General features: G+C 43.9%; 1 protein-coding gene and 1 long non-coding RNA gene across 2 annotated transcripts; both read left to right on the top strand.

The window, feature by feature from the left end:
• Window positions 1–3,814: 3,814 nt before the first annotated feature.
• Window positions 3,815–6,304, top strand: slc22a13a (solute carrier family 22 member 13a; the record flags this gene model as incomplete). The annotated part of the gene is made up of 7 exons (XM_034291338.1): window positions 3,815–4,189; window positions 4,299–4,402; window positions 4,530–4,684; window positions 5,002–5,170; window positions 5,399–5,519; window positions 5,767–5,861; window positions 6,112–6,304. Coding segments are annotated over exons 1-7 (1,212 nt in total), but the record flags the coding sequence as incomplete, so codon positions are not given.
• Window positions 6,305–6,664: 360 nt separating this feature from the next.
• Window positions 6,665–7,540, top strand: LOC117594281. The gene is made up of 3 exons (XR_004575636.1): window positions 6,665–6,829; window positions 6,946–7,152; window positions 7,358–7,540. It is a non-coding gene; the product is annotated as an uncharacterized LOC117594281 (long non-coding RNA).
• Window positions 7,541–19,843: the final 12,303 nt, after the last annotated feature.

The raw sequence follows: 19,843 nt of genomic DNA, 5'->3' as shown, positions 1-19,843 counted from the left end.
CAAGCGTTATATTGTTATCTATTGTCCACTAAGTGCCCCTGGAGTTTTCCTCAATGAGCTTGGCACCTTGATTAGCAAATTTTCTTATGATGGCTCACCACTCATATTACTTGACAACTTCAACTTCAAACTCCCGTAATTTGATTTATTTACACACTTCTAATCTTTTTCCTCTTGAACTCATCCCGTGCCAACCCCTCCTCAGAATACCGGTCAATGTGCTTGACCTCATCTTTATTAGATGCTGTCAGCTGTCAAATATCACCGCAATCCAATGCAATGATCACAGTCCAGCAGACAGTGCCACCTGGTGGAGAGTTTGAGCACTGGGACGTTGGTTTGGTGAGCCTGACCAGTAAGGAACCGCAACAGTTTTATGTGTCTTAAGTACTGACAATGCCACCTAGTGTAGAGTTTGAGTGCCAACATTCGGGTTCAGTAAAGTGACCAGCTGGGAACCATGACAGTGGTATACGCTGATTAGCCAAAACATTATGACCACCTGCAACGGTCAGGGTCAATGGATCTCAGGATTTTCACTCTTTTCCATGGAAGTCACACTGAAGACTCTACAAGAGCACCGATTGTGTCCTGTGGTATCTGGCACCAAGACATTAGCAGCAGATCCTTCAAGTTGGTCCGGCACATCCCACATTTGCTCAATCGGATTGAGATCTGGGGAATGTGGAGGCCAGGGCAACACCTTGAACTCTTTATCATGTTCCTCAAACCATTCCCGAAGAATGTTTGCTGTTTGGCAGGGCACCTTACCCTGCTGAAGGAGGCCACAGCTCTCAGGGAATACCATTGCCATGAAGGGGTGTTCCTGGTCTGCAAGGATGTTCAGGTAGGTGGCACATGTCAAACTGTCATCCACATGAATGCCTGGACCCAGGGTTTCCCAGCAGAACATTGCCCAGTTCATCACACTGCCTCCCCCGGCATGTTGTCTTCCCACAGTGCATCCTAATCCCATTACTTCCCCTAGGTAAACGGCGCACACAAGGCCGAAATAAAAGAAAAACCAGGCAACCTTCTTCCACTGCTCTAAGGTCCAGTTCCGATGCTTGCGTGCCCATTGTAGGAACATTCGACGGTGGACTGGGGTCATCATGGGCACTGACAGGTCTGTGGCTACGGAGACCCATACGCAGCAGGATGTGATGCGCTGTGTGCCGTGACACGTTCCTCCCGTAACCATAGTTTTCATTTTCTGTGACTTGTGCCACAGTAGACCTGTCGGTTTGGACCAGACAGGATAGCCTTGGGCGCCTGACACCCGGTTGCTGGCTTTTGGTTTGTCCCTCTTCGGACCACTGTCAGTAGGTACTCACCACTGACAGTGCACCCCACCCCACAAGCCTTGTTGTTTTTGAGTTGCTCTGACCCATTCGTTTGGCCATAACACTTTAAAAAGAAATGCGTCCTTTGTTTAAGTCACTCAGGTCTTTACTCCTGCCCATTTCTTTTGCATCAAACACATTGACTATGAGAAGTGACTGTTCTCTGTATTTTCCACATTGTAGAATAATAGTGAATACATTAAAACAATGAAATAACACATGGGGGGACGTATTAACCAAAAAAGTGATATGTCAAAGTAAATTTCATACAGTATTGTAGATTCTTGAAAGTAGCCACCCTTGTCACAACTGATTGTCACAGACAATCAGTTGTGTTGTGACAAGGTATGGTTGGTATACAGAAGACCATCATGTCTGTACTGTAGTACTCCATATTATGGCAGGGACAGCTCAAATAACCAAAGAGAACTTTGAAAGTTTCTTCAAGTGCAGTTGCAAAAATCAATCAAGCACATGTGTAAAATAGTACAAATAAAGAAATAATCTGTAGAGCATCTACAGAAACACTTTTAGGACTCAATAGCAATAGTTTTTTATGTAGATAAATGGATAAATAATTTTACAGTGCCTTGCACAAGTATTCATTCCCGTTGGCATTTTTGCTATTTTGTTTAATGACAACCTGCAATTTGAATGGATTTTCATTTATATTTCATGTAATGGACATGCACAAAATAGTCAATTTTTTTTCAAAAAAATAAGAACTGAAAAGTAGTGCATTCATATGTATTCACCCTCTTTGCTATGAAGCCCCTAAAAAAGACCTGGAGTCACATATCCTTCTGGATTCACATAAATTGTTAAATAAAGTCCACCTGTGTGCAACCTAAATGTCACATGATCTGTCACATGATCTCAGTATATATACACCTGTTGTGAAATGCCCAGAGTCTGCAACACCATTAACAGGTCAGTAACAGGTCAGGGACAAACAGATCAGCGTTGGGTTACAAAAAAAAATCATAAACATTGAACATCTCACAGAGCACCATTAAATCCATAATAAAAAATATTTAAGAATATGGCGCCACAACAAACACGCCAAGAGAGAGCCACCCACCAAAACATACAGACAAGGCAAGGGGGGCCTTAATCAAAGGCAAAAGAGAGACCAAAGATTACCCTGAAGGAGCTGCAATGTTCTACAGCGGAGAATGGAGTGTTTGTCTACAGGACCACATTAAGCCGTACATTCCACAGAAAAATGGCCAGAGAAAAGCCATTGCTTAAGAACAAAATAAGCTAACACATTTGATACTTGCCAAAAGGCAGATGGAAGAATCCATAAACATAAGGAAGGTACTCTGGTCAGATGATACTGTACTAAAATGTTGCTTTTTGGCTGTCGAGGTTAACGCCATGTCTGTCACAAACCCAACACCTCTCATCACCCTGTGAACACCATCCCCATAGTGAAGCATGGTGGTGGCAGCCTCATGCTGTGGGGATGTTTTTAATCAGCAGGGATTAAGAAACTAGTTAGAATTGAACAAATGATGGATGGTGCAAAAGAAAGGGAAATTCCTGAGGGATCTTCGTCTCCCAGAGATTTGAAACTGCGATGGAGGTTCAGCTTCCAGCAGGACAATGACCCTAAGTATAGTGCTAAAGCAGAACTTGAGAGGCTTAAGGGGAAACATTTAAATGTCTTGGAATGGCCTAGTCAAAGCCCATACCTCAATCTAGGTGAGATTCTGTGCTATAATTTAAAGAGTTCCAGAAGAACTGGCCAAACACTGAAACAAAGGTTAATGGAATGTCTGAAGTTGTCTCATGTCACAGCTTAACGGCAACTGCAGAGTGTTGCATCATCTACAGTAAAGGCTTCTTTATTACAATATTGTACAGGAAAATAATGTTTTATTATCTTTAAAGAATCATCAGTTGTTCATTGACTTCTAAGGATATTGCATGACTCAGCTGTGCTTTAACCAAAGGAAAGGACACAACATTCTACGAATGTAAGTCAAAGATTTGAACTGTATGAACAATTTTCCTTGGCCTATGAAGCTTAATAGAAATCTTAATTCACCCTGGGAAAAGATACAAGAATATAAAAGTTTGAAAGAAGTTCATTGATATGTTATTGACCTGCTTTTATAATTAAGCAAAATTATGCAACTATAACATCTTGTTTGGACTTTGTTTTAGAGTTTACGGTAGGCAAATAAAATGAACTAAATGGCAAACATTCAGATTGAGGCTATAAGAAACAGAAATGCAGTTGAAATCTCTCTGGCTAAAACTGGTGCTTATACATTATTCTTGAGATTAAATGCACTGTCCCTTTAAAACCCAATTTAATGAAATAAAGTACATCTGTTTGAGAATTTACAATGCATGTTGTTCATATAGTTTTTAAAGACTAGAAAGACAGCACACTGATACAGTTATTTCAAGGTGCTTCTGAGACGCTATTCTTTCTAGGGTTCACTTTAAGTATCATCAACATGGCAGATTTTGGCGAGATCCTGAGGACCATTGGAGACTTTGGACTTTTTCAGAAACTTGTTACTTTTGGACTGTGCTTCCCAAATCTTATCCTGCCTTTCCACTTGGCCAGTTTGATTTTCATCCAGTCAGACCCTAAGCGCCACTGTAACACTGACTGGATCCTTAGAGTTGGGTCTAATCTGAGCACTGAGGAACAGTTAAATCTGACTGTGCCTCGGCAGCAGAATGGAGCCTATAGTATGTGCCTGATGTATGCCCCAGTTGACTGGGACATTGAAACAATCAGAGAGCATGGACTGAATCAGACCACCGAGTGCCAGAAAGGATGGGTGTACGACCAGACACTGTATGATGCCACCATAGTCACATCTGTAAGTAGGACCGAATAAGTGTTCAGGATAAAACAGGTTTCTGTTACATTTAAGACTATTGTATTGTAATGAATGTACTTATATGTTATAACATTTTGTTTTGTTGCAGTTTGATCTTGTATGTGGCAATGCTAATGTTGTTGGACTTGCGCAAACTGTGTTCATGGCCGGCATTCTTCTTGGTTCACTCTTGTTTGGACCTTTTGCTGAATCGTGAGTGGACTTTAAGTGCTGAATAATATGTCCCATATATATTTTTAAAACACCACCAAACATGTAAAATGTTCATCACCAGTTTTAAACTATTTTAACCAACATTGTTTTAACATTTCTTTTCCAGGTTCGGTCGCAAACGAGCAACTCAGATACCAATGGTTATGATGCTAATTTTTACTTTAACTACAGGTCTGTCTCCAAATTTCTATTTGTATCTGTCGTCCCAGTTTGCAGTTGGAATCGCATATGGTGGATTTAGAATCAACTGCATTGTTTTAGGTAAAGTATTTTTGAACAGGCTAAACAAAATATGAGAATGGTTGGATAAGACTGGGAGGGGGACACTGGAGTTGTCAACTGTGGGAAGTCAGTCATCTGGGTGAGATGCCAGACTGACACTGTCTAATTGACAACTGCCTGTTGCAAAACTATTATTTGTATGCCAAAACGATGCAGAACATCATGTGTAAATGTTTCTCAAGGTTGGAGGAGATTGTGCTTCAAAATAATACATTGTAATTACAAAACTTGGTTGATGATTTGGCAGTCAGCAGTTCAAAATGTTTTATCACATTAGAACATTTTCCTCTCCACAGCTACTGAATGGGTGGGAGTGACAAGGCGTTCCTATGCGTCTTGTTTAAGTCAGACATTCGCTGGAGTTGGCCAGTGCCTTCTTGCCTGCATGATCTTTTTTATCCGGGACTGGAGAATTGTCCAGTTTGTCATGGCTGCACCAACAGCTGTAGTTGCTGTGTACATATGGTGTGTAAACATCATTTTAATCAACTTTAAAACAATATTAATCTGTAGGGACACTATCAGTTTTAGTAGTAAGCTACTGATAAAGACCCTCAGGGGCATTAAAAAGTCCAAACAGAAGCACTGCATACAGATAAAGTCCTTTGCAGCACTGCAGATTCCAAACATTATAATAATTATTGTGAATATTGATTTTTACTGTAGAATTGTCTGCCTGTTATTTATTTCCAGGTTTATTCCAGAATCAGCCAGGTGGTTATTGGATCGTGGTAGAACACAGGAAGCTAAAGAGTTGATATTTAGAGTAGCAGCCATCAACAAGCACACAATTCCAGATGCTATGCTAGAGAAGGTAATGTTAGAGATTCGAGGTGTTTCTAAATATTAATTTCAGTTAATTTCTAACAATTGGTCGTCTGACTGTACAGTATATATCATATTTTCAAAACACTATTCAGAGGTTTTGTTGGAATAAGAAATTATTCTTGAGCAACACAATTAAGATTTGTACTTATATTAGGGTTCTTTCTTGCATTGATTATGGTCAAATACATGTATGCAAAATGCAATAACAAACAGAAGGATTTTCTCTATTCCAGATTGATGAAAAGAAAGTTGTTCAGAAAGGAGGCATACTTGTTCTCTTTAGATCACCTGTACTTAGGATGTATTTCCTAACAATTTCTCTTGCATGGTAAGTTCCTATAGATGCACTGTGAGAACTTGTCTACACCAAATTCATGTGACATTGTATGTTACTAATTTGATCTGTAAAATACAAAACAAAATGGGTAGTGCACACAGGTGATGTAGTAAACACCACAGCTAGTGTAATGTACAAAAACTCCACAGTGCATCTTTTAATACATCTTATCTGAAGTTGGACAACTATCGACTTAATCTTAATCTTGTCATGACAAACCAATGTCTCCCTAAAATCTCAGGTTCTCATTAAACCTCTCCTACTACTGTCTCTCTTTCAACGTGGGGAACTTTGGCCTGGACATCTTCTTGACACAGCTCATGTTTGGAATTACTGAGATACCAGGTCCTATATTATGTATCTTTATACTGGAATATATTGGGAGGAAGATATCCTTAATGTCCATCCTTCTGACTGGTGGTCTCACCTGCATCCTTTTGTCATACTGTATATATATATATATATATAAATATATATACTGTATATATATATATATATATATATATATATATATATATATATATATATATATATATATATATATATATATATACATATATATACATATATATATATATATACATATATACATATATATACACACACAGTTCCAGAAAAAATTAAGAGACCACAGCACCTTTTTCTTTCCTTTCCAAAAAAGTTGAAAAGGAAAGTTTTGAGTTAGGAACAAAAGTGTTCAATTTGCAGTGGTCTGTTCATTTTAACCCTTGTGTTGCTCACTCAAAACCCACCTTTTTGACTTTTTTAGAGGTGCAGTGGTCTCTTAACTTTTTCCGAAGCTGTGTATATATGTATGTATGTATGTATGTAGACTTATATTAACTTTCAGACAATGCTGTCGCTATTACTGCTCTCGCTACTGCTGGGAGGTTTTTCATGACCAATGCTGGGTCGATATGCAACGTCTATGTTCAGGAGCTGTTTCCTACCTCACTAAGGTACAGTAAGACCTGAAAATACATTACTAATGTATAAATAAGATCCCTCGATATCTACTCAATGCGGAACTGTATAATAACCTTTTTTGTTTCACATTCTTTCTTCCTATGTTCAGACTTACGGCCACAGGCTTAGGCTCAATTGCGGTTAGAGTTTCTGGAATGCTTTCTCCAATGCTCAACATATTGGCCACGTACCATTGGTCCATACCTACTATCGTGTTCAGCAGCCTCTCTTTAGCTGGAGGGGCTTTGGTCTTCCTGCTTCCTGAGACAAGACGGACAGAGCTACCTGACTCTACAGATGAAGCAGAGGGGAGGAGGTAGGTGTAGCACAAGATGTACGAGCAAAGATACATCAGACCTGGGGATTTCTTTTGCATTGGTCAGAAAGTATAAAGCTATAACAGATCATATATGCAAAATATAGGCAAATAAAAAAAAGCCACAATACAATACAGTTGAATGTGTTTATTACTTTCAGTTGTCTTTTAAAGTTTCATTGATAATATGATATTTTCCCTGCAGAAATGTGGCTACCAGTGTGCCTATGATCAAAAAAGAGACAGACAGTGAAGTGGATGCTTGCGATTTTGAAATGTCTACTAAACTTTAAATACATTTTTATGTAAATCTTTTTATGTTTTGTTTTGGAGGCTCATTAAATTAGAATTAGCTGGCATATGGAGCTTGTAATGTCTCATTTGTAAATTATATTCCAAGATTCAACATTAATGTCTATATTTGTTTTTTTTCTGTACAAAATAAATAACTTGAAAGTCTGTTTCAAAGTATTCTCATGAATAAAGTGTAACAGTGTCTCAATGTAATTAAGTGTAATCAAATTAGTGTACTTTTCAAATACAACCCAATTTAAAGAAAAAAGTTGAGATGCTGTGTAAAATAAAGAAAAACAGAATGCAATGATGTGCAAATCAATTTAACCCAATATTCAATAGAAAATAGCACAACAAATGTTGAAACTGAGAAATGTGTTTCTTAAAATATGCTAGCAACACATTTGAAAAGAAAAGACTGGAAAAAATGTGTTAATGCAAAAAAATAAAAAATAAAACTGAAACATCTAACAACAAATTAGGTTAGTTGGCAACAGGTCAGTAATATGATTGGGTATATAAAGAGCATCCCAGAGAGGATGAGTCTTTCAGAAGTAAAGATGGAAAGGGGTTCATCAGCCTATGAAAGACTGCGCAGGCAAATAGTGCAACAATTTAAGAATAATGTTTCTCAATGTAAAATTGGTACATAATATCTTGGTACATAATATCATTCTGTAACGAGGACGCGCATGGAGGACACGCGCCACCCCTCCCGACGTGGTGTTCGGTGCGCGTCATCGCCGGCCTTCTAGCCACGCCGCTCCTCCTCCCACGGCACTGTCCTGTCTTGTTATTGCACACACCTGGTGTCCATTCCCTCATTAGGTTGCCTATATTAGTTCCCTTGTTTCTGGGCGTCTTTGTGTGGTATTGTTCTATGTTTGGTGTTGTATTGCAAGACTATTGCACGCTTTTGCGCTCTTGTTGTACGCGTGCCATTTTTTCGAATAAGAAGATTAACTACCTCCCTGCGTTTGGCTCCTTTATTCACACACCCTGACACACCGTTGACAGAATACCACACCTCCAGAATGGAGCCAGCGGGGAGCGACCTCATCCACCAGCATGGGAGCATGATCGCGTCCCTGGGGGAGGCCGTGACAGAGATGGTCCAGGCTATGCGGCGGTTGGAGGCGAGGTTGCCATCTGAGCAGCAAACCCCGACACTCAACCCGGGTGGAGTGCCCCTGCCATCGTCTCCACCGTCGCAGAGGAGGACCATTCAACTGAGCCTTCCTCAGGGATTCGGCGGAGACGCTGCCCAGTGCTCTGGGTTCCTGCTCCAGCTGGAGCTCTACTTTGCCTCCCTCAGCCCTCACCCGGGGGATAGGGAGAAGGTCTCGGCCCTTGTCTCCTGCCTGAGGGGCAAGGCGTTGGACTGGGCCAACTCCGTTTGGTCCACCAACGGGCCGGAGTTGGCCCATTACGGGGCGTTCGTCGGCCTCTTCCGGGCCGTGTTCGATCATCCGCCCGACGGCAGGGAGGTCGGCGAGCGTCTCGTGCACCTGAGGCAGGGGACAAGGAGCGTGCAGGCCTTCGCCCTGGAGTTCAGGACCCTGGCGGCGGGGTCGGGCTGGAACGACAGGGCACTTATAGATCATTTCCGGTGCCACTTACGGTCTGACGTCCGTAGGGAGCTGGCATGCCGGGACGCCATGTTGACGTTCGACCAGCTCGTCGACATGGCGATCCGGCTGGACAATCTGCTAGCCACCCGCGGACGCACCGGGAATGATCAGCCCCCTCCGGTACACCCCGTCGCCGGACCTGAACCCATGGAAGTGGGAGGCGCCGCACGTAGGGAGACGGTGCGGTCTAGGGAGTGTTCCTTTTGTGGGAGGAAAGGAAACTCTGCCTCCTACTGTTTCCAGCGAGAAAGGGTCGAGCGGAGGAAGCCTGACACCCCTACACCGAGTCAGGTGAGTAGACCACACACACTGTCAGGGCTCTCTGCGAAGCACATGACACTTTTGGTGGCCTTCCCTGATTTTCCTGCTAACTCTCAGTGTAAGGCGCTCGTAGACTCAGGCGCAGCTGGGAATTTTATGGACAGCGGTTACGCACAGAAACTGCGCATTCCGCTGGTTCCATTGTCTCGACCTAGGTCCATTACGGGCTTAGACAGCAAACCACTAGGCACTGGTCTTGTTGAGCACGTCACAGTCCTTATCACGATGACCGTACAGCACGCCCATACCGAACAGATTGAGTTTCATGTTATTCACTCTCCTGCTTTCCCTGTGGTGCTGGGTCTTCCATGGTTGTCGGGACACAACCCAACTATTTCCTGGTCGCAGAGAGTGTTGACAGGGTGGTCTCAGGGGTGTCAGGAGAGGTGTCTAGGTGTTTCCGTAGGTGCGACCTCGGTGGAAAGTCCAGACAGTGTCTCCGCAGTGCGCATTCCCCCGGAATATGCCGATTTAGCGCTGGTCTTTTCGAAGACCATGGCTAGTCGTTTGCCACCACATCGGTCCGGGGATTGTGCTATAAACCTAAAGGGAGATGCTGTGCCGCCTTATTGTCATGTGTATCCCCTGTCGCAGGCAGAAACCGCAGCGATGGAGACCTATGTGGCCGAATCCCTGCGGCAGGGGCAGATCCGCCGTTCCACCTCGCCCGCCTCCTCGAGTTTCTTTTTTGTGAGGAAGAAGGATGGGGGTTTGCGTCCGTGCATTGACTACAGGGCGTTAAATAAACTGACGATCCGGTACTCATATCCTATCCCCCTGATTTCCCAATATATTGAGTCAATGCATGGGGCGCGCTTCTTCACAAAACTGGACCTCCGGAGTGCGTACAATTTGGTGAGAATCCGAGAGGGAGACGAGTGGAAAACCGCCTTCAGCACCACCACGGGTCACTACGAATACCTGGTGATGCCGTATGGGTTGATGAATGCCCCGGCAGTGTTTCAGTCCTTTGTGAACGACGTGTTTAGGGACATGCTGGGGCGCGGGGTTGTGGTTTACATTGACGACATCCTCGTGTATTCCACTACGCGTGCTGAGCATGTGTCTCTCGTTCGCAGGGTGCTGAAGCGACTGTTGGAGCATGGCCTGTACGCTAAAGCAGAGAAGTGCGCGTTCTTCCAGCGAGCCGTCTCTTTCCTCGGGTTTCGGATTTCCGCCGGTGGGGTGGAAATGGAGGTCGATCGCGTGTCAGCCGTGCGTAATTGGCCCGTTCCCACCACGGTTAAGGCGGTGCAGCGATTTATTGGGTTTGCCAATTTCTACCGTAGGTTCATACGGGGCTTCGGCAAGGTGGCAGCTCCTATTACTTCCTTGTTGAAGGGTGGGCCGAGCCGGATCACCTGGACGACCGAGGCAGACGTCGCATTTCGCACCCTTAAGAGAATGTTCACCTCTGCCCCGGTTCTGGCTCATCCCGATCCGTCACTGCCGTTCATAGTGGAGGTGGATGCCTCGGAGGTGGGGATAGGTGCTGTATTGTCCCAACTGTCGGGTACCCCTCCTAAGCGTCGCCCCTGTGCTTTTTACTCGCGAAAGCTCAGTGAGGCAGAGCGCAACTATGGCGTCGGTGACAGGGAGCTGTTGGCTGTGTTTAATGCCTTGACTGTTTGGAGACATTGGCTCGACGGAGCGAGACACCCGTTTGTAGTCTGGACCGACCACCGTAACCTGGAGTACATCCGGGCGGCGAGGAGACTGAACCCTCGCCAGGCCAGGTGGGCGTTGTTTTTTGCCCGGTTCGATTTCACGCTTTCATACGTTCCGGGTACAAAAAACGCCAAGGCAGACGCGCTGTCTCGGTTGTGCGACGTGGGTGAAAGGCGGGTAGATGATACACCGATTCTGCCCGCCTCATGCATTGTGGCGCCGGTTGTGTGGGACGTGGACGCGGACATTCAGCGAGCGTTGCACAGCGATCCTGGGCCTCCTGGGTGTCCTGCGGGTCGTCAGTATGTCCCGCTGGATGTCCGTGATCGTCTCATTTACTGGGCCCACACGTCCCCTTCCACGGGTCACCCAGGCATAGACCGTACTGTGCGCTGCCTTACCGATAAGTACTGGTGGCCTGGTCTGGCTAAGGATGTGAGGGCGTACGTGTCCTCCTGTTCGGTGTGCGCTCAGTGTAAGGCACCTAGACACCTTCCGGCGGGTAAGTTACTCCCTTTACCCGTTCCACAACGACCATGGTCTCACTTGTCCATTGATTTTCTGACCGATCTTCCCCCCTCACTAGGCAATACCACGGTCCTGGTTGTTGTGGATCGGTTTTCAAAGGCCTGCCGGTTCCTTCCCCTCCCTGGTCTCCCGACGGCCCTGCAGACCGCAGAGGCTCTATTCACCCATGTCTTCCGGCACTACGGGGTGCCGGAGGACATTGTTTCTGACCGGGGCCCTCAGTTCACGTCTCGAGTTTGGAAGGCCTTTATGGGCCGGTTGGGGGTCTCGGTCAGTCTCACCTCCGGGTTCCACCCCGAAGCTAATGGGCAGGTGGAGCGTGTGAACCAAGACCTGGGGAGGTTCCTGCGGTCCTATTGCCAGGACCGGCCGGGGGAGTGGGCGGAGTTCCTGCCCTGGGCAGAGTATGCTCAGAATTCACTCCGTCACTCCTCCACGTCCTTGACTCCCTTTCAGTGTGTCCTGGGGTACCAGCCGGTCTTGGTACCCTGGCAGAGCCAGCCCGAGTCTGGGGTTCCGGCGGTGGACGACTGGTTCCGGCGCGCCGAGGACACCTGGTCCGTGGCCCATCGACACATCCGGCGCGCCGGGGTTCGCCAGAAGTCCGCTGCTGACCGCCGGCGCAATGACACCCCGGTCTACGCTGTGGGCGACTGGGTCTGGCTCTCGACCCGGAACCTCCCTCTCCGCCTGCCCTGCCGGAAGCTGGGCCCGCGGTTTGTAGGGCCGTTTAAAGTCCTGGGGAGAGTGAACGAGGTAACCTATAAATTGCAACTTCCCCCTGATTACAGGATTAATGCCTCGTTCCATGTGTCTCTCCTCAGGCCGGTGGTGGCTGGTCCCCTCCAGCAGTCTGAGGTGCGGGAGGTCCCTCCGCCCCCTCTGGACATCGAGGGGGGCCCGGCGTACTCTGTCCGTTCCATCCTCGACTCGAGGCGCCGGGGGAGGGGCCTGCAGTACCTGGTGGAGTGGGAGGGGTACGGTCCGGAGGAGCGTTGCTGGGTGCCGGCGGTGGATGTTCTTGATCCGGAGCTCCTCGCCGACTTCCATCGTCGGCGCCCTGATCGTCCTGCGCGGCGTCCTCCGGGTCGGCCCCGGGGCCGGCGGGGGCGCGCTGCCGGAGCCGCGCGTCGAGGGGGGGGTACTGTAACGAGGACGCGCATGGAGGACACGCGCCACCCCTCCCGACGTGGTGTTCGGTGCGCGTCATCGCCGGCCTTCTAGCCACGCCGCTCCTCCTCCCACGGCACTGTCCTGTCTTGTTATTGCACACACCTGGTGTCCATTCCCTCATTAGGTTGCCTATATTAGTTCCCTTGTTTCTGGGCGTCTTTGTGTGGTATTGTTCTATGTTTGGTGTTGTATTGCAAGACTATTGCACGCTTTTGCGCTCTTGTTGTACGCGTGCCATTTTTTCGAATAAGAAGATTAACTACCTCCCTGCGTTTGGCTCCTTTATTCACACACCCTGACACACCGTTGACACATTCAAAGATTCAGAGAATCTGGGACAAGGCCGAAAACCAGTATTGGATGGCCCTGAGCTTTGGGCCCTCAGGGGGCACTGAATAAAAAATTGACATTATTCTGTAGTGGACATCACAGCATGATGCTCAGGAACAAATTCTGAAAACCATTGTCTGTGAACACAGTACGTCGCTGCATCCACAAATGGAAGTTAAAACTTGCATTTGAAGAAAACTATATTTAAACAAGATCCAGAAAAGTTGACATGTTCTCTGGGACCAAGCTCATTTAAGATGGACTGAGGTGAAGTGGAAAACTGTCCTGTGGTCTGACAAAACAAAATTAGAAATTATTTTTGGGACTCATGAACGCCACCTCCTCCAGGCTAAAGAGGAGATGGACCATATGGCTTGTTTCCAGCACACAGTTAAAAAGCCAGCATCCATGATGGTATGGGGGTGCATTAGTACATATGGCATGGGTGACTTCCACATCTGTGAAGGCACCATTAATGCTGAAGAATATATACAGGTTTTGGAGCAACATATGGTGCCATCCAGAATACATATTTTTCAGGAAAGGTCTCGCTTATTTCAACAAGACAATGTCAAACCACATTCTGCATGTATGACAACATAGTAAAAGAGTCCAGGTGCTAAACTGGCCTGCCTGTTTATAATGCACCACTGAAAACATTTGGTGCATTATGAAACGAAAAATACAACAAAAGACACCCTGAACTGTTGAGCAGCAGCAATCCTATATCAAGCAAGAATGGGAAAACATTTCACTTTCAAAACTACAGCAATTGGTCTCCTTAGTTCCCAAATACTTACAGTGTATGGTTGAAAGTAGAGGGTGATTCAACACACTGGTAAATATGCCCCTGTCACAAATATTTTGAAACTTCTTCCAATTTGAATGTGACCTATAATGTGAACAATTCAATTGAAAAACAAACTGAAATCTTTGAGGGGGAAACATTTAAAATAAAAACCTTACAAGAACCTGGTTGCATAAGTGTGCACACCCTCTTATAACTGAGGATGTGGCTGTGTTCAGAATTAATCAATCACATTCAAACTCATGTTAAATAGAAGTCATTACACACCTGCCATCATTTAAAGTGACTCTGATTAATCACAAATAAAGAGTATTTTCCTGACATTTTCTTAGTTGTATCTCAGAACAAAAGCCACGGTCCACAGAGAGCTTCCAGAGCATCAGAGGGATCTCATTGTTGAAAGATATCAGTCAGGAGAAGGGTACAAAATAATTTCCAAAGCATTAGATGTACCATGGAACAGAGTGAAGACAGTTATCATCAAGTGGGGAAAATATGACAAGAGGCATTACCAAGAACTGGACGTCCCTCCAAAATTGATGAAAAGTTGAGAAGAAAACTTCCAAAAGGCTTCCAAGAGGCCTTTAGCAACATTAAAGGAACTGCATGAATTTCTGGCAAGTACTGGCTGTGTGCTACATGTGACAACAATCTCCCATATTCTTCATATGAATGGGCTATGGGGTAGGGTGGCAAGATGGAAGCCTTTTCTTACAAAGAAAAACATCCACGCCCGGCTGAAGTTTGCAAAAACAAACATCAAGTCCCCCAAAAGATTTGGGGCTGTTTTTCTTCAGCTGGAACCAGGGCCTTAATCAGGGTGTAGGGAATTATGAGCAGTCCCAAATACCAGGCACAAAACCTTCAGTCCGTTAGAAAGCTCAAGAGAAAGTTCACCTTTCAGCACAACAACGACCCAAAGCACACATCCAAATCCACAAAAGCATGGCTTTACCAGAAGTAGATTAATGTTTTGGAATTGCCCAGCCAGAGCCCAGACCCGAATCCAACTGAACATCTGTGGGGTTATCTGAAGAGGTCTGTACACAGGGGATGTCCTCACAATCTGACAGATTTGGAGTGCTTTTGCAAAGAAGAGTGGGCAAATATGGCCACATCAAGATGTGCCATGCTAATAGACTCCTACCCAAAAAGACTGAGTGCTGTAATAAAATCAAAAGGTGCTTCAACAAAGTATTAGTTTAAGGGTGTGCACACTTATGCAACCAGCTTATTTTCTTTTCTTTTTTTCTCTCAAAGATTTCAGTTTGTTTTTCAATTGAATTATTTATGTTATAGTTCACATTAAAGGTGGAAAAGGTTCTGACATGATTTATCTTTTTCTCATTCTTTTACATCACAAGAACCTGGCATTTTAACAGGGGTGTGTAGACTTTTCATATCCACTGTATTCCAGACATAAGACTGTATTTGACAACAACTCTCATTTTATATATAGTGTGTCTAGAAAGTCACTGCTCCATTTCAAAATGTTTTTTTTTTTTGCTGTAGTGCCTAAAATTAAAACACATAAAAACTGACCTTTTCTGTCTTTTTCATGCTGTAACAGGCCCCACAGCTCTCCAGTAAAAGAAAGATTGAGACAACGTCTGTTAGTAATGTATTTGTAATTTAAATCCAACGCATGGACTTTATTCATAATTATTCTATAGGATGGTATTTTGTGTAGAATGTAATAAAATTGCCTTTATTTTCCTTGTAAGTAAATCAGGAAATACATCACTACTGACATTAATTAAAATGAGACACATATTTATTGCTAGATAAATGCTTTTTCAAACAATTCAACTATAACAAGCAATACATTTTTCTTTATACATTTAGAATTTATTTTTGTCAACAACCCAAAATATAACAAAACTTTGCTAATAATAGATAATGTTATTTCATCAGGACCTCAAAGGTACTGTAGATTTGATTGAGTAATTGAGGAGGAAAGGAATTCCATCCTTAATGGGAAATACGTAAATATCACAAAAGAGTATTTCATACACTTATAACTGATTTTAGAGGCATAATTGTTATACTTTTATTTACTGAGTGCTATGTGAAGTGGGACCCTTCCAACATTATTTACAGAAGACAGCTGAATAATCACTCTGTGTTCCTATAGTGCCCTGTGGGTAGCCTAGACAGAGAATGTTGTTACATGTCTTTTCCTTTCAGCACAGGAGTCCAACACTGTCTGGGTATGGGTGGTTAAGTAAGCAAGTAAGGTTGCCTAGCGTCATTGTGCTCTGGTGGCCTCTTGTGGCAGCTTAGGTGCCTGTATGTCCATCCAGGTAGAAGGACTGAGAATCACATTTTGGTTTAAATTACCTGGTTGAGTGAGTAGCATGAGAAGAACCAGAAGATTATTTGATAAATGGTGAAAAAATATGAGGGCCAGTGGCCCCAGTTAAGGCTGGTTCCCCAACTTCTCTACAAGACCAGCAGACACAATCCCAATGATCCTCCGCTGGGCATCAACCTAAGCTCAGGGTATGAACTGACCCATTCCGTCTTGGAGGAATTAGCCTCAATTTCCAGCCTGGTGTCATTGCAGATTCTTGATTTCTTTTTATGCTCATGAAACGAAAAATTATTTGAACGGTGCTATAAAAGTGTAAATTATCATTGTAATTATAATTAGTGTCATCATTATCCTAAAAGGTCATCCATCCAGCTGTTGTCAGAAGTCGAGGGTTGCGTCACTGTTGTTGTCCCTGTGTTTTCACTGAATGCATCCAGAAATGGATCAACAAATGGATCACGGTTACTTGTTGCAGACGAGGGCAGCATTACAGGTTCCGATGCAAAGATATCATCAACAAACACACTCTGGGTCTGACAGGGTGCAGCGGGGGTGTTGGCCATTTCTGGAGTATCCAAACCTTTGAAATCATTGAAGATGTTGAAATTGGCTTGACTGGGATTCTCCATCAGAGGGTCTCCACTAAATGAGTCATCACCAATGCCTAAGATGTCATCAGAAAAGGTGAAAGGCGCAGGATCAGAGGTGAGATCAGCTCCATCTTGTCCAAAATTGGAAGTTAATAACTGAACAGGCATAGTAACACTACCCTCTGTGTCGAATATATCAAGAACACTTTGGTTTGACAGCACCTCTGTTGGCGTCGGTGTACTCAAGTCAAAAATACTTTTACTCTGTGTCTTAGTGGGATCTTGGTCATTGGTATCAGTCTCAATTTGCAATGCTTGATCAGCAACTGTCAGCTTGTCACCAATCCCAAAAATATCTTGATTCTCTGTAGATTGCAGCTGAGACTTGTGTATTATGACAGAGTCAGCAGGAGCATTTGATCTCTGAAATTCAAGGCTCAGAGAGACTGTCGATGATGACGTATCTTCAACGTTACCGATGAATGTCTCCTCTTGAATTTGTGGTGTCTCAAAAGGATTTGGAGGTTTGTGAGAAACCTCTCCAAACAGGTTAAATAGGTCTCCTTTGGCGCGGTCCTGTTCATTTACTTCTTGTGCTTTGAACATCTGATTTGTCAAGTTATGAGAGGCGTCTGGATTTGTCTGAGTGGACAATGGAACAGTATGTCCGAAGTTAATACCATTTCCAAAAGGGTCATCAGCTGTGCCCCAAAGTGATCTGGGATCTGAAAGGGATAAGTCATCGCTGATGTTATCAGTTGAGTCCTCTAACATCTTCTCATGAACTGTGACCTCTATCTCTAGGGTACTGGAAATGAAATCACTTGAGACAGCCATATCATTATTGAATGGTGACTGGCTTTCAACTTTGATTTTCTGTGATGTTGGATCACCAAATGAATGAATATCCTCAGCATCCACCACAAAGCTGATCTCTCCAGAGGGTATGCATTTAATCTCTGCGGGGGCTATAATGTCCCCTGTTGAATCAAGGACTGTCAAAGGAAGGGTAGACTCAGTTACTGCATCTTTTCCTTTAATTTGAACATTGTTGAATGGATTGAGATCAGCAGAAAATGAGCTTTCATTGCTTCTACCCTCTAGTTCTTCCAAAACTGAGGATTTAGCTTTGTCACCACTTTCATTTTCTCTCTCAAATACCTGGTTTTTCATGTCTCCAAAAAGGGTGTCGTCTGTCGGAAGAGGCAACGTTTCTTTCCCTTCATCTTGGATATCTGTTTTGATGTCTTGGCCTTTATCCAGTGATGATTGAAACAGTTTTCCCAAGATGCTCCTAGGTTTGGCGTTTGGTTTCTTAATGTCAGTTTCAGTCTTATTGTTTTTTTCATTTCCACTTGATAAGAAAAGTTTGGACAAAGGACTTTTCCGATTAGACCATGAGCCTTTTTTCATTGCTGTCTTATCATTCTGCTTGACAAAGGCCTTTGGAGAGTTGGATCTCTTTACACCCTGGGGCTTGTCAACCATATTATCATGTTTCACTTGATCATTGCAGTCTACTTGATTTTCGTTATTTGCAAAATTCTTCTCTTTGTGGTCCGGCTCACTTTCCTTTACGGTTTGATCCACAGAATGAGATAGTTCCAATTGTCCTTCCCCGATGTTTATGTTTTCTGCAGGTTCTGGGAGATTCACTGTTTTCAACTCAGGAGTTGAACAATTGTTTATTTGGACAGCATTTGATTCAACAACATCCAATGTCACTGACAGTCCACTCAGACTGTTTGTTTGGACAGCCTCTGGAACCTCAAAATGTGTGCTCTCCTGACTTATTCCAATATCCATATTTTCTGCAATGGATGCTTGAGAACCTTCAAGATGTTTCTTTTTCAGTTCTTCTATTTTCTCATGTGAATTGTCTTGATATGAGTTCTGAATGTTCTTGAGGCTATTGCATTCATAGATATTAGGAGTATCCTTACTTTGTATATTTCTTTCCTCTGCCTCAGCTAACAATGGGAATTGCTTTATTTCTGTACCATTATCTCTGCTCTCTACAGAATCATTGGCATGTTGATCATTATTTTCCATCCCTGAGCTCAACTCCAAGGCAGATGCGCCGTAAAGTGTATTCAGATTATCACTGAGGCTTGGTGAAAAGCGAACAGACTTCTTAGTTTTGCCTTTAGAATTGGTCTTCTCATCAGAAACTGAATTGTAATTCTTTATTGCAGATGATGCAAACGTAACCTGTTCTGTGTCCTGTTTTGGGGCATTTGTACAAGATGTGGCACCTACTGTTTTCAAAGTTGTCACACTATCTTGTTGGAAGAGTATTCTTTTGGATGAAACACTCCATGGTCTGGCCTTCTCGGAATTAGGTGTCTCAAGTGAGTCAAGCAGATCTGTTTTCGTTATTTCTGTTCTTCTTGAAGTTGTATTTGTATTAGATTGCATCCTGTTCTGCAGTGAAAGCACCTCTTTTCTTATTTCAACCTGGCTAGTATTTGGGGGATTTTTAACAGCTCTGGTTTTTGTGCCAGTATTTATTATCACATTTTCCTGTGTTGCTTTGTCAGTTTGCAAAATCTTTCTTGGTGTCTTTAGAGTGATAACCTGCTGAACACCTGGACAACTAACCACTTTCCCTTTCTTCTCTGGTGGCCAACTAAGCTCCTGCTTGTAACTCCTATCAGGACTAATGTTATTTATTGGGTTGCTGACTGACTTGGGAGTTACATATAACATATTAGTGGAGGGCTCTGCTAAACCATCAATTACATCAACTGGCATGTTCGGTTTATAGCTTTTAGAAAGTGTAGAACCTTTGGGTGTCGTCTTCTCATTCTTGTCTTGTTCCGGTTCTTTGGGCTTTGGAAGCCAACGATTTTTGTGCTGCTGGTGCCCAAAGCCTTCATCATAATTTCCCTTTCTTTTAAAAAGCTGCTTATAGTGGAAAATGCAGTAGAATTCCCCGTAAAGAGCTGAATAGTTGCAAATGCTGAAAGAAATCAAAACATTTGTTGGCCTTTTAAAAACTGAAGCGACTGAGGATCAGACTAAACGTCAACCA

The sequence above is a fragment of the Esox lucius genome, chromosome 3 (assembly GCF_011004845.1).
Source record: "Esox lucius isolate fEsoLuc1 chromosome 3, fEsoLuc1.pri, whole genome shotgun sequence".
Taxonomy (NCBI): Eukaryota; Metazoa; Chordata; class Actinopteri; order Esociformes; family Esocidae; genus Esox; species Esox lucius.
The sequence above is the reverse complement of the archived record's forward strand: the minus strand, read 5'-3'. Positions and strand labels throughout refer to the sequence as shown.